The sequence below is a fragment of the Temnothorax longispinosus genome, chromosome 9, assembly GCF_030848805.1.
Source record: "Temnothorax longispinosus isolate EJ_2023e chromosome 9, Tlon_JGU_v1, whole genome shotgun sequence".
NCBI classification, from domain to species: Eukaryota; Metazoa; Arthropoda; class Insecta; order Hymenoptera; family Formicidae; genus Temnothorax; species Temnothorax longispinosus.
The window spans coordinates 20496191-20519701 of NC_092366.1; the positions used below are offsets into that span (position 1 = coordinate 20496191).

At 39.5% G+C, this 23511-nt stretch overlaps 1 protein-coding gene across 10 annotated transcripts in view; it reads right to left on the minus strand.

Moving 5' to 3' along the window:
- LOC139819386 (RNA binding protein fox-1 homolog 2) overlaps positions 1-23511 on the minus strand; it is a 255553-nt gene that overhangs the window by 74843 nt on the left and 157199 nt on the right. For all 10 annotated transcript variants that reach the window (XM_071788685.1, XM_071788687.1, XM_071788680.1 and 7 more), the window contains 3 exons: positions 22039-22329; positions 11729-11995; positions 11217-11270 (listed from right to left, as the gene is read on the minus strand). In XM_071788685.1, coding sequence (XP_071644786.1) covers positions 11217-11270; positions 11729-11995; positions 22039-22326 — 609 coding nt within the window. In that variant the 5' untranslated portion in view covers positions 22327-22329. The remainder of the gene's footprint in view (positions 1-11216; positions 11271-11728; positions 11996-22038; positions 22330-23511) is intronic.

Genomic DNA, 23511 nt, shown 5'->3' on the forward strand with positions numbered 1-23511 from the left:
GCTTTTACGTGCTTCTCATTTACATTTTTATGTGATGGGCAGAAAAATTTAAAAATCAAAAAAAATTTTTATCCAGTTGTTTTCTTCCGCGTGATCCATATATAACGATATTTTAATGCCCAACGTAAATACGTAGTAAATACAATTCCAAAATTCATAAAGCTATTTGATTGAATTAACTCACTATGTTTACACAATAAAATAAAAAAGATGTGTTTTACATCAAACGTTCACGGTAAATAAAACATCGTTGCAACATTTTATCTATTTTATCCGCGCGAAAAAAGCTGAGAATAAAAATATATTGTAAAATAACAAAATTCTACTGTATTATTTCGTTGTGCAGAAAGTTTTAGCGATAAATGTAACAAAAGACTTATACACAAACGATACCTAAAATCTTAGGGCATAATTTATTTTGTGAATGAGAGGACTAGCTTCTCGACCATATGGAACGCGTATTTATGATAATTTAGGAGTTACATGGAGAAACATGATGACCGAACCAAAGAGCACGATGAGTGCGTGTCTCCATCGGCACCATTAATGCAGTCCATTGCATGGTCGATAGAGCGTGCCTATAGTCACGGGCGAACGTTTGTCAAAGAATGAAGAACAAATATCATCAGTGGAAATCGGATGTCGCTGAAAGAACGATTGAGAATAATTTCCCTCTTTTCGCGCCGGGTCATTGTCCCGCGTGTGTGCACGCGCGTCGCCCGTAAAAGACCCCAGCAGCGTCGAGCGGAAAGGAGTAGCGGAGCACTTGAGCGCAATTTGCACCCTTTTGATTAAGAAACGCTCCGCCTCTTCCTCCTCTTTCCTGCGTCGCGAAAATTCTTTCGCGAGGGCGAAGAATTGCGCGCGTTTGCTTTTATCACCGACGCTCGTAACAATAAGATTGCCGTCAAGCTCTTATCGACACTCGGCCTTAACGCGTATTTCGTTGCGTGAATATTTTTACGGCCCGCGAGTTACGAGAATGTGTTTCCTGCGAAATATATTAAAAATTGAGAGAAGCGCGTATAAAAAAATTTCTCCATCCTTTCCGATGCAAGTAGTCTGCTTTCAACGGGAAATAAAGTAATTTAGGGCAATCCTTCAAACGCGTGATAATAGATAAGATTTTTTTATAAAAAAAAAGAAAGAACTAATTAGAGCAAAAATAAGAAAATATTATTTCTTCTTAAGAATATTTTTAAGAAACTAAGTAGGTTTCTCTCGGTTTGAATATTCCTGTTCTCATAGTATGTTATTCCCGAGACGCACGGCAAATCCAATAACACGTATAGCAACAAACCGAGCATTTCAATATCGAGCTTGAGATTAAAATCGGGACAGAACGCAAGATGAAATCGCGTTTTCAAGGACCAGAGAAACGTACTCGTTACAAGAATTGCGATATTCTAAGCGTTGCTACATTCGATGAGGCTAATTACTGTTTTCGATTAGGATTTTCACCCATAATTTGTACGGTGTACAAACGATTGCATGACTTTCCCTAATGGCAAAATCAACGTTAATACGCCGTGCGGCTGATGCGTTTGAAACGACGATATAACGTGCGCGGCTGGTGCGAACGATCGTGACGCGCGAGAATGAGGAGAACGCCGATAAGAAAATCTACTTTACGCATTTATCAGTATTAGCGGACTCGCATCGGAATGTAATTGGTTCTAAATTACACGCTTCGAATCGCGCGGGCACGAAGTTTCGCGCCGATAGATGATAGATATATGTATACTCGCGCGCGACGTAGTAAAGAAGACGCTAGGCGAGGCGGATGCAATCCCCAGGATGACTAATTGCTTCTCCGCGGCTGTGATTAATTACCGCACCTGCCGTAATATAGTAGTGAGGTTTAATTGCGACGGACGTAAAGTAACCGTTTCCCCAGACAGCGCGCGAGCGCACGTCTCTTCTCTCTTTTCTACGTCGCTCAGAGAAGTGTGATATACCGACATCCTCGCGCAGATTTATATTTTTCCGGGAAATCGTTACACTCGACTCGTTGAGTCAGACGGCAATAAAAAACGCGCGAAATATGCGGATAAAAAAGCGCAAGGAAGAAGGGATATTCATTCAAACGCGAAGATGATCACGCTTCATCCGGAAGCGGAAATGTATAGTTGACAATTTAAGAACTCGTCACGTTCGTAGGACAAATTACTATCGATTATTCCGAATCGTGGGAGCGCTATCAAATTTGCGAATGTCTCGCTGTAAATCGCGAGTTCTCGCGAAATATCGGCCAGGCACACGTCTCTTTCTTGTTTTTTTTCAGCGCAGTGCTGCAATCGTCACGACTAGAAGAAAGGTGCGTGCTGATCCGCAGTAAGTAAAAGGCTCATATTTAGCCGGTTCTTGTTATCACGGCGTTACGTTACTTCTACTTACAAGATGATCATTCCGTTAAAGGCGGCGGTATTATCATACGCCCCTGACAAAATGTGACTGCCCATGCAAGCTTACATGTGAAATTAAAAAAAAAAGGAGAGAAAATAAAGGGTAGATAATATTAACATCCGACACGTGCACGAACTCCAGTTACTCGTGAAAAAAGAAGCCTACTTATTAAAGTAGTCCCGCATACACACTTGCAGCAGCGCTTTGCGATCGTGCCCCGAAAAGAACAATATCTTCCGGCTCGCGTTAAGGTATTAAGTCGTGTTAATAATCGCATTCCTTGCCCTCGAGATGAGGTTAGTACGCAAAACGGAGAGCTCAATCTGTCTACGTTGTAGCTACGGATCGTTAACTGCGAACGAGGGGGTCTTTAAAAAGGTGCCGCGGGTCGAGGATGCCATTAACGGTAATCGTATAATTAACACGACGATGCAACTAACACCGATAAAAAATAACCGACAACTGCCGATATTTATTGACGTTTATTATACGTTCAACGTATACATTAATGTTAAATAAAAAATAACAACTGTACGACTAGAAACAAGAAAATATTTTGCAGATATATTTGTTTTGCAAATAATTACTGTGAGGAGAATCGTTCCAAGTTTACGCGAATGGATAATTTTTGGCAAGGGCGGATAAATGCGCGTAGTCATGACCCGAATTTTGTCACCTTTTTAAGACTCCTCTCTCAATGGAGATTCCACTGATCTACGATGAAATTCGACCAACCCTGGTGCATACATTGCACTATCAAATTGATAACCAGCTACTGGTATTATGCAAACAAGAACTGACGACGCCTAAACGACACACCGATATCATTCGGGACAAAACGTATACGTGGTCTACGTCTGTATATTCGCGTATGTAGCTGCGTGTATGTGTGTACGTGTGTATGCGCGGAGGAGTGGCTGCGCGCGCGCGTAAGCGCACGTGTGTATGTCAGTACAGACGTATTATACGTGCGAGTCAGTGACAGCATGGCGAGAGTAACAATAATAATTACCCAATTAATTAACAGTGAAGTGCGAAACATAGCAAGACAGAATAAAAAAGGTATATTAACACTACTTCGCGCGCCGACCGGGTGTGAGCGTGTGCGTGTGGGGTGTTCCAGAAGACAGATATCTCTCAATGAACAATCAAGTCAAGACAATTGATTAACCAATACGTTATGTCAATATGATGCGTGTGAATGCTAACAAGGTGTCGGGATCAAAGATACGGAGAGGCCTGTAATACTTCGTGATTTGCGGAGAGGAAGCTCGTCTTTCTCTTTCTCTCTTTCTTCCGTTTCCCTATCACTCTCCCTCTCTCTCTTTCGGATGGATGAACATGTATGAAAGCATTTTTCCGAGTGTCCCGTGTTCGGTCTCTCGACAACGCGTGCGGGAAGATGCTTCCTCTTCACCGAGTTTGCAATTTCATTCCGCATCGCTGATTCTCATTATGTCCTTCTCGTTGCTCACGAAAGCGATAATACCCGAATACCTTACGGCGCAGATATATTTTTTACGAGCGCGATACTTCTCCTTTTATCGACTAGCAGGCTTTCGTAGAATCGCGTCGTTAATAATAAAGCTTTCGGTCGTAAAAATACAAAAAAAAAGCGCAAGCATGCGGCGCGCACGATGCATTCGATCGATATCGGGGCTAACGCGCAATATTTTCTCGTTCCTCCGGTATCGGAAGTAGAAAACGCCGTGCTTGAGGAAAGAAACAAAAACGCGCGCGCGCGCGCAGGTGGCGATGGTGCCGGCGAAAGAGTAGAAAAGAATGAAGACGGATGCTAGGATCGCGACGTTCTCTGCACCTCCGACGAAAGTAATGGACACCCGGTGGGAGATGGTGGCCGTACGTATCTCGGACAGGCAATAATCGTTCATTAGGGGGAATGGCGAGTGGCCGGAAAAAAAAAAGAAAAATCAACGTGAAGAAAAAGAATTAATTCACCACGTAAAAATCGACGAGCGATTCGGTCCTTCTAGCACTAGTATTTCGTCTCGTGTGTCACGGATCTGTGTGTCGTATGTGTGTCTCGATGGTCGAAACGGTGGGTTACGAGGGCGAGGACAAAAATATGTGAGGGATCAGGACGGAGTTTTGTGGGAATTACAGATAGGACAGATAGAAATATGGGAGTTTGAAGAATACTTGAAGAGTTGTGACCGAAGCTGGCAAACAGCGATATAAAGCGCACAAAACAATACGAGATTCAAGATTATATATATATATATATAGAGGGTGAGTTATATAAGAGATAAGGTGGATGTGCGTGTGTGTTTGTGATAATGGAAGTGGCACGAGAGATCTCTTTTTTCTCTTTCGTCTCTTTCTCTCTTTCCTTCTATTTTTGTAAATTTAACTCTTTCTCTCGCTCTCTGTTTTTCCTAACTTTAAGAGATCGTGGAACACGGATTGTTAGTAAAAATGCTTACGAATGGGAGGAGCCAGAGAATTTCGAGGCGTTATCGAAGCTACTTGTCTTCTTGTAAATATTCTTGCAAAGAAATCTTCTTTTCAATCATTATCAATTATAAATTAATATCTTCTAATAAATATTTTCCAGGTGGAGAAAATAGTTCTCCGTATACTCTCTGCAGCAGAATTCTAAATCTTCTTTTGTCTATAAAAAGTCGGATAATTAGACTGTTCAATATACTGACCTGCTTATTTTCATTCTAATCGACTGCTATGACGTTAATTCTCTTAATAAAAATCTCACAGCGTAACAATAAATTAACATCATGATCTATATTGCTGTGCCATTATTTCGTAACATCAAATTGCACAATTGTTAATTAACGAAATAATTATAAAGATCAGTAATAACGTAACTATTAATAACAGTACGATTATATCCTTCGTAATTAAATTCTAATGGTGAGATTAGAATTGTAATCTTTCGCGAGATCAGACCGGACATCCGGATTATACACAAGAGGTGAGAGGTATCATGGATGGTTTCGGATAGTTCTGGCGGGTAGATATAAGAACGGTAATACTCGTTGCAACGAGGAGCCAACGGTGTGAGACGATCCGCCGTCAAGAGAAAAAAAATATTTAAAAAAAAAAAGGGAAACGGCGGAGTCGTAAGCAGCGTTTCTCTATCCTAAGACACATACGTGATTAATAAAAGAGGTAGAAGCATGGGCCGTTTATTATATACCTTTGATTCGCCTAGACAAAAGCGTGCGGCTACTATTTACATATATAATAATGATAACAATCAGATAGAGGTATGTACGTATAATGCGTATACACGTATACGGACGACGTATGGTGTCGTCATATACGCGTACACCCGAATAAACTTCGGAAGATGCAATAGTATAATATATACGTATCATGCTGTTCATATTGCAGGTGGATTAGTAAAAAGACTCGCCGCGGTGTGAACCATTCGTGTGTGGACAGCGGCTAATTTTTCAATGGACAATCGGTCTGATCCCGGAAAGAGAACGAAGGAGAGAACGGGCCTTCTCGACCCCGTGTGATCGGGACGAATCTCCCCGCCTCTCTCCTCTGTAGCTTACTGTGTCCCCTTCTTTTTATCGCCTTCGCGTGATTCTTGATCTGGCTTTAAGTACACCTCGAAACTCCCTGGGACTACTCGTGGTGGACGACGACAGGAACGTTGGGATTGGTTAGAAACAGCTTCGGGAAAGAGACGCGACAAAGTTTCATCAAATCAAATGGGCAGCATCTCCCGAGGGTCTCCTCCGCGAACGGCGGTCGAGTCACCTGTTTACACCGCGTGTTCGCCGTTGCCGATTGTCGTCGAGACGCTTAACTTCATTCGCTATCGCGATTAAGAAGTCGCGAAACAAATTTCAGCACCTCGCATTTTTCGTTATTCATGAAAATTTCATTCTTTGTTCCTCCAACAATAAATTTTCGTGCGCGATATAATATTTATTTGCTCACTCTCATATATCTGTAAATTTGTCTGATTTATTTATTGAATTGTACTTTGTCTAAATTAATATAAATTGATCAATAAAAAATTAACTGTTTTACTTTTGCGATCAAGTTTCTAATTGCAGCGAACATAATTGCTTGGAAAAACGCATTGGCCGAATGAGTAACAATTATATGATGCTACTTTCTGAAATTTCTCGCGAATGAGTGTTGTTCAACGTAAGCAACTACGAACATACGGTATATATGAGGTGCATCGACCGGCCTTATAACCAATGGGAACTAAATAATGATAAAATGCGGAAGGCTAGCTAGTAAAAATGCAACAGCTCGTCTAACAACTACGAGAACTAACACCATTGGTTATATTTATATGTATGTACGTGTCATTGGCACATACGCGGTGTCGGAAAAGCGCGCGTACCGAGCACCTTGAGGTACTAACTGCGTTTTGCATCGAGGATATATCTGTTTTATCTTTCAATTAATGCCGACAACGATAGCATTATTAATTAATTTTCCTTTTATGTTAATCGCTACACTAATTACGACTCTTTTGTTGAAATAAATCTGTAAACATATTTACAGTTATATATTACGTTACGTATGAATTACGGCGAGAGACTCGGAGGAGACTCTCGGTTCGCGCTCTTTTCCCACCTTGGCTTCAAAGTATCTCTTTTTCCAAAATGCTGCACTTCATTAGGGATGCCACATTCCATTTACATTGACGAAGCTTTCGAGAAAAGGTCTCTCTCACAGAATCACACACGATCACTCACTCGTTTTATCTAATGGCACGTTGCTTTTGCAGCATGCAAGAGATGTTCTTTTATTTCTCTCTCTCTCTTAGTTTTTTAAAAATTCTATTAATAATGAAAAGCGTTAGTGTTGAATCGACTATCAAATCGAACGCGTGAAATCGTAGTTTCACGTGCACTCTACAAAAGCAATGTGACGAATGAAAAATTTATGCCGAAGCTCGTGACGGGATCTTCTCGTTTTAAAAAAATCATAGATATATTCAATCTGCAAACTGTACACAAAGAAAAAAGTAACTGTCAATCCTTCTTAATTAAAGTATTGTTTCTCTATTAAATATTTTCTCGTAAAATGATTATTCACATTTCATCGTAACACATTTCATAAAAATTTTTTACTGACACGATATATACATATACTAACAATAAGTCAAAATATTTCAAAAAGGATTTTGCAGATTTCATTAAAAATGTTCGAGTGTTACGTCACAACAATATACCGGCATGTTTCCAAGACCTTAAGGCCTTAGATTAATAATTATTCGCTCGTCCATTAATAGCGTGCCGCTAAAGTATCAGATCCTGTCACGCCTTCGGAATCGCTTAAGCGCTAAAAGCGATGGCGACACTTATGCCGTTCGAGGTAAATTCCACTTGTGCTTTACCGCGTGCTGGCGTAGCGTCGGTCCCACGAGAGATATTTGCATTGCAAAGGGCAAGACGATAGTGCCATTGTCGACCCTGATACTGATAGCAGGATTTCTAACATAACGCGTACGAGTACCTAACATGCGAAATTGTTCGCTCGCGGAATGGGTTCGCTCGATGCAACTAGCATATATACGGCAATTACAAGGCGTACGTCACACGTCGTCAATATCGCCGTGAGATTACAGGGCTGCTTTATCGCTCTGCTTTTTTACGCCAAGCGTGGTTTGACGTGGTACGCGGTTAATCCGTTTAAAGAATCTCGTGTAGTTCGTAAGTATCTTATTCCCTATGCAAATGTCAGATTATGCGTGGCGAGACGGCGGTAACGGTAAAAAAGAGTGACAAAAACGAGACTGGATTATACCGCGGCGCGGACTACATTATTATGGCTGGAAGTCAGTCACGTGAGCACCGGGAATGAGTAACAAATTGACCGTAATACGGCAACGAAAAATAGTAGCTGTGTCGCGGCTCGAGTGCCCGACCGTGTTCCCTTATCATAGAATTTTCTTTCTTTTCCATGCGCTCTCGATTAAACCGCTTTCACGCGACCGATCCGCGCCGATTAAGCCGCAATATAAGCGAGCAGAAATAAAAAAAAAAAGTACGCGTCGCTCTCGGTCTCGCAGCTCAAGCCGCGCCGATCGTGTTAGACGCCGCTAATTGCAGGTCGCGCGAGAGTTTAATTAGTTCTGTCGTCGTCGACGCGTTCCGCCCTCCGGAAACTGGAAGTAGCCCATTTCGCGTTCTATATCACGGCCCCGTGATTGGTCGTTACAAGTACGGATGCGCAGCGACATCGACTTCCTGTCTGTACAACCCGTCACGACCCAGACGAACCGGATTCAGCCATAATCGTCTAATCGACGACAAATACGTGCAATTGCGGGTTCTTACGCTCTCGAACGACGTCATCCTGATATTTACATATCGACGATACAACTGTAAAATCGCGTGGATTTACGTCATGGATTTGATTTCGGATAAATCGATTTACTAATGAATAATCGGATATCGAAATATCATTTTTATTTCCGGCAAACGTTGTCGAGCTTCCGTCAGCACATTAATTGATTATCGAGCACGGTAATTGGTAACGGTAAATGCTAATGAGAAAATCGATGTCACAGATCTTAAAATAGTAACAATGCCAGCAAGAATTCGTTCGGGAAGTCGAGTATTGCGGAGTAAAACGCAAGGGAAAAAGCAGAATATGTCCGCTAAAAGGTATAATAGCGGTTTGCGTGACTTCGGTACTTTCATTACAAGAGAAGTGACATCGATGACGAAAGCATTATCGATAAAATATAACACGAGGTTAGAGATATTCCGAGAATTCGTGAGATTGAAATGCTCGAGCTCCACAACGAGGCTTATTTCTCGCGATAATTCTGTACAAAGTTGCTTGAACTTTGTACTTTAACTAGCCGGAAGTATCGTGTGCAAATGTTTACTTTAAAAGCATTATTTACGGACCACGCAATTCTCGTAAGTGAAATAACTTTTGACAAATGCATCCGAGTTCAGTTTCAAATAAAGCGAACAATTACTCAATAAAAACTAAATTAATATTTACGAATCAGAGATATCGATTTTGCGATAATCTCTAAAAAGCATCATCTCTTCGATTTTCAAATATTACGGAACACGATGTAAACATTTTTCTTTCGAGATGTTAAGGATTAATCGGAGAAGTTTAGAAACTATCGGAAAAGAATTCGGGTACGTCCTATTTCGGACACGAAAGAAGACCTCAGCTGCTTTTAAAACAACCGAAAAAAATTGGAAGGCGTTTAAACAGATTCATAACGTCAATAAAGAATAATTAACAAATCGAAAAATGATATTTCTCTGGAATAGTTCTTGAGATGTCAAAATATTTCAAAAATTTGATGAGTGATGACATTAAAATCGAAATATATCCAAGTCGGACACATTAGCAAAGCTCAAGACGTGACCTCGTGCATCTAATCAGCAGTAGGTCGCCACACGTGACGTCGACAGACGTCGTCGTTGGGATACTGGGTTACCGGTGCGACTTGATGAAGTGCACTTGAGTGTACTGAACGCGAGAGCTGAATATGCACACCGTCCGGCTCGCCGGATGCCGGTTGTCGGCACGATGTATTACTGCGGATCTTATCCCGACCTCCGTTGTCATCCATATTGAAAGCAATTTGCATTACAAACCCGTATATAACGCGAGAGCGTTACCTTTTTCTTTCAAATCCCCCGACGCCGTTTGCATAAACGGCCGACAATCGCGGCTACCAATCTCGCACGACGCTTTCTGACTTCCGCCGCGAATCAATAGTTGCCTCTCGCGGCTTTCCGAAAGGAAATAAGCATCGGAGATTTGGCTTTAGTAATGAAAATAACCGATCGATCGAAATGAGACTCACGTATAAAATATACGAAAAAAATAATATCGCAATCGAATACGTTGTTTCGATGGGACAGTCTAATACTACACGTACTGTGAGTCAAAATTACGCGAGAAAACAATTCAAAAACTGCAGGTTTAGACCTAAAGAGAGACCTAATAATCACTCGTGAAAATTTTCTAAAAATTATCTAAAAGCCTAAATCACAGTCGAAAATTACGTAATACCTGCGACTAAGATGGAAAATCGATAACTGACAATGGCACTTCGTACTTTGCAAATTTTTTTATCGAGAACATCGCGAGCTTGTAACGGAATGTCGCCATCGCGCTGCAAAGAAACGTGTACACGCGGTACGGTTGCAGCAGCACGTTTCAGCGGCACGTTCTTGTATTCTCATCAAGGAATATCGCTGTTTTTCTGGCATGTAATATTAGTTCTTCAGCCCCTCCTCTCCTCGTATCGAGGATATGTATAATATATATGTACGATGGACCGCTGTTCGTGATGCTGCATCCGTTAACAAGATCATTACGATCCCCGCGACATCCTCGCATCCGGAACGTTCTCCGGAAAACTTTTCCAATAAATGAACCGGAGAAACTGTCACGTGTACGCGATAGAAAAATCGAGTCACGTGTACGGCACCAGCTTTCGCGGTGTTGCCAATGGCAAGCCCGAGAAAAAAAAGATGAATGACAAAATAACATCGAATGCGTGATAAATATTTTGAAAATAATAATTGTTGCGAAAGCACGTAATGCAAAAATATCTCGATTTATTTGTCAAATTATCAATAACGCAAAGATAAATATTTCAAATTAAAAACAACAAATATTTTGTTAAATTTTATGCAGACACGTATGGATGAATTAACATGAGAGTTTTTAAAAGAAAACATGAAAAAATACGAATACTTTCGTTCTGGATGCGAGAATTCCGTTGGGCACGATATTAGCTTAAAACTAGCGGTATCGGGGGTGGGTTGACAGGGGTGGCTCGCAGCCTAAGGGCGACGTGAGCTTACCTTGCTTCCCCTTTCATTAAATATAATTTCCACGTCAAGGATTGGCCCAAATTGCTAAAAAGAAAAAATATTTACCAAATTAGATATAAATTATATGATAAAAGTTTACATAAAAAAAGAAATCTGATACAGTTAGAAATAAATAGATAAAATAAAAATAATACTTATTAAAAACCGTTTAAAATTTAATGAATATCTTGAAAATGCTTAACGTCTACTGTAAAAATAGAATTTAATAGAATTAAATCATGCAGATTGTTATACAATCCATGCACATTAAAACGAAAAAATTGTTTCTGAAAATTGTATATTAGGTACTTTCTATAATAGTTTGCTAAAAATATCTTTATTTCATATTAAGGGAAACACAAGAAAATAGCAGATAATAATATTATATATTATTCATATCTACGCCGCAATAAAAGGGCGAGCAATCTCCCATTGACAAAAGCAAATGTGAAAACATCGAAATAACGAAAGCAAACGAGGGTGAAAGAAATTGTACGACTTACCCCGAACATTGCCCTGAGGTCAGGGTCTCGGAAGCGAAAAGGTATGTTGCTGACGTGCAAACGTTTTGGTTGACCTTTGAGGTCGGTGCCTTGTGTCGCTGTCGCGGGTGTCGTCGCGCCTGAGGTGACAGGTGCCAACGCAGCAGCCTCCACTCCGCCTTCGGGGTTGGTCTCACTGCCACCGCCCGGTGTGGGTGCGGGTTGCTGGCCACCGCCACCCGCGGCTGCAGCCGCTGCTGCTACCACCGCTGCCTGGAACACCTCCGACTGTCGTCGGAAAGCGACAAACGAACGTTTGAGACTCTGCTTTGCTGATAATGCGACGAAACGGGAAACCGCGAAATCCGGCTTGTTGGTCAAAGCGGTATAGCAAAAAGTAGTATTTATATCTAAATCTTATATATTTGTACTTATACGAAGATCTTCGTCAAGAAGATCGGTAACAAATAGATTATAATCGATAACAAATAAATCGGTAACGAATAAATCAGAAAAATAAAAAGACCGGAGTCAATGCTTAGAATATTTACTGCAAAAAAAGTACTTGCAATTAGATAAAAGATAGATGGAAAGTAACTAATGTGCAACGGTAAGAGAATCAATAAAAAGAAGTAGCGAAGGAAGAACTGCCGAGACTAATAAATGGCGCAAACAATTCGGTGACGCGGCTGCAAACTTTAGTTCGCCTTACTTTGACGTGTGTGTAGAGTTACTGTAATGTATGCTGACATAATATGCACGGCAACATGGTATGACGACGTAAAACGAAATAATGACTGCCTTCGTGCGGAATGATGAAACATTGCTTCATTTACGATAAAGAACTGCGCACACGGGATAATTAGCGAGGCGGAAAAATTTGTTGAACATTTGAGATATATTTTCTAGAAAATATCTCAGCGGCATTAATTTCGCATGTGATATTGCTATTAATGTAACGACGCAGCAGTAATTAGTATCAAAGTAACGAACACCATTTATGTCATTCCGTAACTTGAAATTAAATTAGTGATGAAATACATTATTAAAATGTTAAAATATATAATTCCATATGCGTCGCATGTAGACATAATCTCTATCGTATGTATCTCTAGAAAGAGAAATTCTACTATATCTTCTTACTCGAGGCAATAAATACATAATGCATAATGCACGTTACCATTGCGTGGTATTGTGACTGATTATATCGATGAAATGGTAAATCACCGTCAACTACGTCATTTTAACAATTCTCCATCGCCGATACAATAATAAATTACACAGTAATGCTGATATTTTCTCATTAAAACCATGAAACTTCTACAAAGTGGAAACTATACCTTCGTCAGTTTATTTGAAACTTTAAGCCTTATCATCTGATAAAACAATGTGTAAGTCGTTTCTTTAAAATATTTTGGTGTAATGTTTCTTGTGTGTGTGCGCGTGCGCGCGCGCGCATTCCATATAATCGAGACATCTAAAATACGGAATTATTACTAAAGTACATCCAATCTCGAATGGGTTGTAAACAATGATTTATAGTGTACGTGTACGCGACTATCGTACAACATAAGCCAGGAATATGATCGTGTATTAAGTCAGGAACTCGCGGAAGCTGTAAGTGGTAATATCTGAAAGTGGTCAGCCAAATGGCCGACCTTATCATGCCTGTACTACTAACGGCCAGCAAGTGAATGCGCACCATGCACGGTCAGACACAGCTGCTGCTTCGGGTAATTTGCGAAATATTGGGAATGTATAAAACCACTATTTTACCAATAATGCATTTGTTTTCAGTACTACAGTATAAACTTTTGCGATTATAAAAGTGATAGAAATGACCAAACCATTTTTTTTTTAATAAACCATGCATTTTAATAAAATACACAAATTAATTTTTACACAGTTTTTCGAAAACTTGTCTCGTAATGCCAATTTTCAATAATTATAACTATGTCATATATAAATTTAATTATTAATCAATTCATTTTCCTTTATCAAAAAAATCTACAGGTAATAATTTATTAAATATATTCATTTTGTTTTCATAATTATCTTTCTCTCTCTTTCTCTCGGTTAATTGTTGTAATACTCTGGATCGAATATTGCTCATTACGCATCGACAGTTTATCATCGCCGGATTACAAGTCGCGATGAGAGTGCGTCAATATACTGCCGGGCGCACTTTCATGACGTTGGCGAAAGCTTGTTTCGCGGGAGATTGAAACTTTTTTTGCTGCCCCAATCTACGTGTACAAAAGAGGCGAGTGCGGCCTTTCTGACGCGGTAGCGGGCGGAAATTTAACAGAGTGGAAAGCAGAACGAGCCACCAACCCTCGTACGACATAAACCGTCCACGAATATATCCCCCCAGTATGTCCTTTTAGCGTAGGTATGCCATCAACGATTATTCACGGAAAAATTTCGACAATTTCTTTTTCCATTTATCTTTTTCATTCTCTGCTGGACACTTTCATTATTTTTTTATTTCGTGACGCCTTCGCGTTCATAAAAAAAAATATACCATGCTGGCGATGTTCCAAAGCTTTTTACAGCAATTATAAAACATTAATTACGAGATTAATTACTTTACTTGTTAATTATAAAACGTACAATTTATATATGTCGCCGTATTAATGTAACATTTTCATAAAAGATAAATAAAAATGAATTAACTGCAACTAACTATATGTTATTCAACTTTTATGATACTATAATTTTATGAAGAAAAATATTCTAACTCTAACATAAGATCGAACACGTTAATTATTCAATCACAAAATTGTATGTATATATTTAATTCGTCTATATCCATCTCAAAATTCTTATTCCAATATTTTTGAATTATTATTTCATTAATTAATATGAAAACTTTTGCAAGTGGATGGGAATTTGTGAAGCAAATATACAATCATCTATAATCATAAAAAAATTGATTCCAGTGCTTTCTCCTAACAAGATATTTCGCGTGACATATCATCAAAGGAAATGAGAGTGTCTCTCTTCGCTTTCTGTCGTTTCGCAATTGGGGACTAACCGCTCCAATTTAACGAAATTATTCCATTTTGACGACCGACGCTCGTAGCACGAAATAATCGAAATTGCGCGTCGGCATATTTCCCCTCTTAACTTTGCGGATATTGGCGCCAAATATTTGCGAGCAGCACTCTTCCCAAGACTTCGATGTATTCGCGTGCAAGAGCGAAAAGCACGACGATTGCCATGAAGGTATTTCCTCGTTAATTTCATTTCTCGTTTTTGAGCCGTAACGAGACTTCGGCTCAACAAGATTTAAAATATAAATAGAAATGAGAAAGATTTATAAAATAATAGAAATTAAAAAATATTTTTACAGCATTCACAATTACTTATATCTCTTAATGTATTTATTATACACCGTACTAATTACATTTTCAAGAGAAATGTTTGTTGTAGTTATTGTACTTACAGGAATTTAATCGAGACAAAAGACTGGGAAATTAGTAACATTTATTATATGAACAAAGAAAACTCAAATTACAAAGGATTATTATTTTAGGAGAATGTAATAATCTGTAAATAGGGTAAATGGCCATAGAGGAAAGATGGCCAACACATGTTCATTCGATGTTTCATGACGAGCTAGATTGAAAGAACATAGGTTGGCCATCTTTCCTCTATGGCCATCTTACCTGAGTTTACCCTACGTTATGCAAAGTTTATCTAAATATTAAGGAACGAAAAGTGTTAATAAAAAAAATGTATTTTTATTTATCTAACTATTTGCATTTTTCCCAGTTTAATTTACATACGACTACTGAAATATCCGGCCTAAATTAGGCAAATCTCACCATGAAACTGGCAAATTGAATTTTTTAAAGCTTCGTCCGCATCTCATTGAGGAGTCTCTCGAGTCATCCTCGTTAAGCTACGCCTCTATTCGTCCTGCTGGGAATCGGCATCCAAACGAACTGTTTGATATTCCGGCAGTGTGCATCATCCATGGCGGAGATGCGCGAAGTACACTCGGATGCCAATTGATGCGAACATTTATTCCGGCAACTTTCAGCACAGCATCGCCCGCTTGCTTCGAGCGAATGGCTGACAAGTTTACCACAACGGCGGAATCGTTGAACAAATTCAAGCGATACGTGCTCTGCGCAAAATTCATGTTGACGAAAATATAATATTTTGTTCGTAACTTCCCCTGCTTCAATGCAATTTCGGCTTGTCAGAAACAAAAGATTTATTTATCAGCGAAAATACAAACGTGAAGTGTGATGAAATATTATTCAAATATAAATGTAAATGAAAGAACGGTGGGGAACGATTGTTAGTATAATTGCTACGCGATAACAACATCCATAATTTATTACATCTTTCGCAATCTAGAAAAATGCAAAAGAAGGCTTTAAAAATGCCATCTTCGCGTTCCAAATCAGATCGTATTATAATTCATCTTTCGCGAACGAGTCACTTGACAAAACCATAATATTTCCATAATCATGAAAAACATAATAAAACAACTATGTATGTATAATATGCAACTATATAGTGCATACATATCCCATTATCCGTTCTGTGTATACTAATCAATGATATCAATTCCTTTCTCTTCGCGACATTGTATCAATAATAATTATTGTTTTCACATTATCGTAGATCTGCATAACAATTACATTGAGAAAAAAGATCGAGTGTCGGAAAATATCATAAACGAGATAAATCTTTATCGCGGTTGTTTCTCACATCATATACGTGGGTGTATATTTTCTGTATATGGGATAAACTTTGCGCAAATCAGATTAGATGTACACAAAATCACTGCACGAAGGAACGCGCGCGTGAAGTTACACGAGATAAATCCGACAAATTATGCAAACCGCGGAAGACGGATAATGTCATCAAGCGGGGAAACGCTCGCAAATTCTGTACTGTTCGAGAAGCTTTTAGTCCGGCATGAATAATAGAGACGTGTCGTTCCCAAGGCAAGGATTTATAGCCGTTCGCCCCAAAACTCCGAGCTATTTGTTTGCCCCTTTTCTCTCTACGGCTTGCCTTAAAGGATCAACAAAAAGGTTCATGAAAAAATCAAACTATAATTATCTTTGAAAAAAAATAGCGACATTAAGTTTTATCTTTTATTTCTGTTTTTACGCGGTCAATAGGTTTATTTCACAAATCGAAGAATCGATTATTCTTGAATTCGATAAGTACAAACTAAAGTTTCACGATTTATAAAGAGATCTCTGTATAAAGTGTATCTTTATAACAATATAAAATATTTCATATAAAAAAAACTAAAACGTATCTTTTACGGCATACAAAAAACTTATAAATTTTGCGAGAAAAAGAAATATTGTTGCAGAACATCAGTGCGAGACGTAAAGGTCGTAATTTTCGTAATTTGAAGCTAAAGGGCGACAACTCGCAGTAATATTTTAGTAATTTCCGAGTTTCGTAAAGTTCCAATCTTTTGTAAGTAAAGAAACTTAAGCAATCAAAGAGTGATCAAGAAAAGCGTTTACTGTTACAAAGGACCTACTCTTCGGCGGGATGGTCTCGGCGCAATGCGATGGAAAACAATAAAACAACGCGCAGCGGCCTGTGCGGACATTTTCCTTTCGCTGAATACAGCTATAGCGGCAGAGCAGTAATTCGTCGCTACTTGGCAATTTCAGAAAGTTCCAGACGGCGGCCGCAACTTTATATTCATTAGCGGCGGGTTGCCGTGCAAGAAAAGAGAGGCAGGCAAATTTTCCGAACCCCTGCACGAGCGCATATTGCGAAGTTTCGCGCCGGTGAACTCGACGAATGGCGAGTCTCTCTTCAGCGTTTCCGGCAAAGCGGTTTTGACTTTTCGCGACTAACGAACACCGCCGAATACTGGCAGATGCTTTCAGAGCGAGCGAAGAAACATACAGGCAAAGAAATTTCCCCCTTTACGACATTTCAGACTACATTCAGAATGTCTTAAGATTCTCACGCTTATTTCTATCTGCTGATTCGCTCGACCAATTTGAAGTCGCTGCTTCCTCAATACGAAGTACACGAAAGGAAGTACTTTCAAGCTAAAGTCTGTAGTAGTCTGAAGTAATCAGTATAATGGTCGCAGAGAAGTATATGTGTTTCATCTGACTAAAAATAACTTCTATCTGTCTTTCGATCAAATTTTAATTGGACGATAAAGTTACATTTATTTACGGAAACGATATTTTATATAATATATATTCTCACTTAAAGTCAGGAAACAATTAACGGATAGAATCTTTTCAGTTTATTTTGTGAAACACCGATGAATTCTGAATAATTATTCGGCGAGCTGAAATCCTTTTTGTTTGTGTTTACGTCATTCTGCTAGCTCGAAATAAGCAATGGCACAAAATAAACCGGATTATTTCGCAGTGCGTCTTTGTGGCAGTTTTCGCACGGACCTATTCAGACGGCAGATTGTTAAAACGAGTGCCGTCTCAAGCGAGTTAACTTGAAAGGGGACAACGGAATTTCGCCTAATGCTGGGAAACTCGAATATATACCATTGCGCGTCTGTTTGCCGCCAGATAACTAGGGTTGCACGCACCGTGTGCGCAGTATATGAAACGTATGGATACTACGTGCATAATACCACGTGCAATGTTCTATTGTGCGAATCCCGGATTATGCCATGTAATATTATAAAGAGAGTTGAGAGAAACTATACTAATGAGGTGGAAACTTCATAAAAAATTATCCATTTTTGTGCCGTAACAGCTTAGTTACTAAAAATATATTATGTGAATCATAAATTATCATTTTATAATACTAACGGCCACTCTTGTAACATATATTATATAACATGTTTTCATAAAATTTACTTTATTCTCGATTACGTATTATCGCATTAAATGTAAACTCTTAGGACATGAAATTAAATTAATATTAAATCTAACTCCTAAAGAATAAAATAACTTTTCAAATCTCGTAATTTATTCTTCCAAAGTTTTCACGATTTCAGAATGCGCATCTATTTCCTGCATAAATCACAACTGTGATTTATTCGAGGCAAAAATTTATGTACTGCAAATTGTCCGCATGATCGGCCGTATATGTGTGCATGACTCGAGTATAACGTTCCGTAATTCCGCACGATATAATATACGTATTGTCGCAGCGGGGCGAACAACAGGATTGCGCTGCCATCCGTTTGGAATGAAATTATGGAAGGAAACAGAGGAGATGGTGTGGTAGTAGTGATGGCAGCGCGGTGTGGAGGAAGAGAAAGAGGAAATGCATGACAGACTCGCGTGTCCCAGGTGATCTCGCCTGCATGAAGCTGCGCGCGGCCGAACGAACTGGTGCGGGCGACGTGCGCTTTTCGACTCGATGACTAACCAGACCCGGTTAATTGACCAGACGTATTTACCGCGGGACAAAGCATAGCCACGAGCGGAACCGGCGCGCGACATTGTTCGCGAATTGTTCGCCCACCATCAAACTGTGCGCGCGAGATCATTATCAATCTTGCTCTCCGGGTTTAATCGAACGCAAACAACCTAAACTTGCTCCTGGGAGGAGAAGGACGATATTTCGTCAAACCTTGACGAAGGCGATATTGTATTACGCTCGAGTTTGTATTACGCGGTCGTGAAATATATATAACGTTTCTGCGATGAAATAAAGAACTTTGGATAACGCAATCGACGTCGGATATTACTTCTTTTCTTCCTTCTTTTTTTTTCCAGTGAACCGATTTATCGATTTTTCTCTCTCAATTTGGCGCGGACACAATACCCGTTCGTGACAAAAGGAGAAAAGTGTAATTTTTTCAGGCGCGGTATTTTCAGCTTTGCGTCGATATATATGGAAATCATTCAACGAATTTTACTACGAAGCGAATTTAATGCTGGAACAATTTCATTCCAATTTACGGTACATCCCCAAATGTATCGCTATTGCAGATATAGCGTGGAACATCATAGCGAGTACGAAGCGAAGCGAAGCATTAATATCACGAATAATCGTAGGGTAATTCGAAACTGGAGATTATTTAGCCGTTATAAATATCGAACTCTAATCCAATCCCCGTGACTGATAGTGTTTCTCGATTCTCGCCCAGAGACATATCGTATTCTCGATTTCACGGGAAATGAACGAAAACCGCATAAGCGCGAAATCAAGAATCGGACCTGAAATACATGCGCGTGGAATCGAGAGAATAGCGTGATCTGTACTAACGCGATGAATTAGAGCGGATTTATAAACATTACTTTTGCTGCATTCGTTGCGCGCGCGATATCACGCCGATATACAAAGGTGCTTTGCATTTCGAGCGGCGGCCGAGCATGAAATCAATTATCGTCGTCGTCGGGAAGCGACCCGACCTTTCCCCGATATTTATTTAGCATTAAAACGCGATCGTCGTTATCCTCGCGGTGCCGCGCGTTCTAACCGGTGGTCGTAAATCAGGGGAGGAAACCTGGCTGCGGCGTCTCCGATGGTAATGAATCGGAGAGTCGCCCGACGCGACGCGACGGCGAGAACGCATTGTAGCCTCGAGTTTCCACGCACCGTCGATACGGCGTATGAATTTCAAGGGAATTAATGGCGTCGGATTATATCTCGTAATCGCGTATCTATCACATGGACGACGTGCTCTCTTCCCGTGGGACCGCCAATCTATCTCAAACAAAAGGGGGATCGAGGCTCCGCCACGTTCGACTATTAAAATGCAATTACCGATGAAGCGTTTAGCTCTTGTTACAAGCATGGACGGATCGATTGTTACTAAAAGGGTTCGCTCTAAAAACAGATGCATGGATGTTGGCGACATTTTGAGAAAGAGGGTTTTAGATATTTGGAAGCTTATATTGATTATGAAATATAACCATTCCGTGAATAATGCAATAAACTGAATTGCGGCTGCTCGTAGATTGTGGGTCAAGTAAAAGGAAGATCGTTAGTAGTCTTATGCAAAATAAGACATTTCTGTATTCCGCGCACCTCCAATTACATGCGATCATCGATAACATTCACTAACGAGGGATTAAATTTTAAGCGCAATATAGCTTTACGACTTCGTGATGAACTACTTACTGTCTCTGAAATTAGTCTAGGTATTTGAAAATCATCTGGATTCGATAGACGTTGTTGATTCAATTACGCAACGAATCGTTTTACACGAGATAAAACTGCCACATCTGAACTTCCTGAATTGCGTTAGCGAAAGTCAGTTTAAATAGATTCTTTAAAATAGAAACTTTAATATTAAATAGCAACTTTTATAGCTACGATCAATTCGATTACGCATTAAGTAATCTCATTTCTAAAGTTATTATTTTTGTCATCATAACATACAAGAATTAATATATATTTTCCTTCTTATCCTCACATTAATATGTCGATAAAAATTAACGTTAATTATCGTTTGTCGTCGCGCATTATTTTCCCACGGAAGTTTTTATCATAGGCAAGATGCATAACGTTTCGTTAAGAGAGAAAATTCCTTTATTCAATCGATAAGTAACCCTCCCCATCTATCGTGCATTCCGCTATGAATTACAAGGGGCCCCCTTCGTGGAATTCACTCGTCGCCTCCGACGCGACGACGTCTCCTCTCCATTCATACGTGTCCAGAATCATTGACCGCGACCGCAGCTACGTGACGGGATGACGGCCGCGCCTTCTCGACGAGTCGGTAAACAGGACGAAGGTGAAGAAAGGGAAACGCGGTTCGAGAAGTTCGGTTCTCTGGTAACGGAATGCACACTATAGAATCTCGAAAGTGCTCCACACGTGGCTCGCGAGAAGCTACTTCGCAGGAACGTAACGTGTAATTTTGTCACAAGCGTCGAGAACATTCAAAGAAAGGATTAGTTACTCTAACAGGCTCCTACGCTTGCGGTTTCGATGCACCGCACCGGCTTGATGAATAGCCAATAACGTGTCGCCTCGACCTCTTATCGCGAGACGCGTTACATTTATACTTGTTCAGGAAAAGAGGACAGGACAACGCGAGGACAGAGAACATTCCCCTAAGGAAATTCTCCTCGTATACGAAATACTTGTTTATTCGAAATTGCTCTGAAGAATAGACGTTTCGACATCGATATTGAGCAATTATTTTAACTGTCGCTTAAAAATGCTAAATGCTATAAATGCTCTCGTTACTGTTTAAAAATAATTTTTAAATTGTATCTATAGTTTAATCTATTGTAATAATTAATAACTAATTGGGATGTAATACGATACATCCTTCATAAAGGGAAATGGTCAACTCCTAATCATTATCATTATAGCTTTGTAGTAAAACTGGTAATTGAAGTGCTTATCGACTAATTCGACGCAGTCGTGTTAATTAAGAGTCAGGAACTTACGATGGCCTGTTGATCGACCCCGTTCGGAGGCGGAGGCGGACTGAAGCTGGCCGCGGTCGGCGCACCGGGGGCGGCGGGATGGGGTGCGCCCGCCGCAGGCGGCACCTGGGGCCCGCCGGTCGGGGGTGGTTGCTGGGGCGCACCAGCGTTCTCCTCCTTCACCGTCACTGGTGGCGGTGGCTTAACGTCACCGGCTGCACCGGCCGCCCCCACGACACCCGCGACCCCGTTCACCGGAGGAGGGAAGACACCCCCACCATAGGGCGCAGCCATCCCTGTCTGCACCATATGCTGAAAGGAAATATAATTTCTTATGAGTTTCAATGGTCAATTGTCGTAACATAAGTTTAAGGATAAGGGTAAATTAAAGGGCATTAATATTAACAAACGTAAATGTGAATTTAGTCTTGATTAATTAACATTTATTACTATATTTTTGTTACTAAATTAATTATACAGATCATTATTAATGTAAGTTGCGAACTTCAAGTTGAGAAATGGAAAGTGATGATTACTAATTCAGACTTCCTGGCCTGAGAATTAAATATTCACTAAATTATGCTAAAATTACCATATAAATATTTTACATTACCGCGATTTAATAAATTGATAAGGTTTAATAAAGACATTAGTTATCTACTTAATTAGTTATCTCTGATCCTATAATTTTTAATAAGATCAGCATGCTATTCATGATTGACAGTAATTTAAATATGAAGGTATATAGATATAGCGCTAGAAATATACTTTACTTATTATTAACTTCCATTAACATTCGGACAATCTCTCGTCTTTCATTCGCGAAACGAGGAAGAGAAATATCTTCCCTACTGCAAGTAGGTTCGGCTCAGTTTTTCTAGTCTCTCCGAGATCGTAAGAGATGAAGGATAATGGCGAAAATGGCGTTGCCAATTTTTCGTGCGGTGGCGAACTATTCACCGTGACCGCAGGCAATCTACTAGTAGAAAGATTTCTGGCAAAGTTCCATTGGAATGTCGTGGCGGCCTACGATTGGTCGAATAATACCTCAAATTTCACCACAAACCTAGTTCATAGTAAAGATAATATTTTTATCTAAAAATGTATAAGAAAGCTCGTGCTTTTCGTCCAAAGTAAAAAACTAGCTTGTAGTCCTTTATAAGATTCACAAATATTGCAGATAGAACATACTCTTTTCCCTACCCTCTTAATAATTCTTGAATTAACTTGTTAATTAAGAAAATTAAATACTTTTAGATACATTACAATATCAGATAATAAAATATTCAATATCAATTAATAAATATGTGAGTTATATAAATCGATTATTGTTTATCATAATTCGTGTTTTAATATATATAAGAGATAAAAACTATAAAACACCTCGCTATTATAAATTTACAATTTTTACGTTTTGAGATCATCTTTCTTTATTTATAATAAAAGTTAATGAATTCTATATTACATAAAAATAATCAATGTTAGTTAAACAGA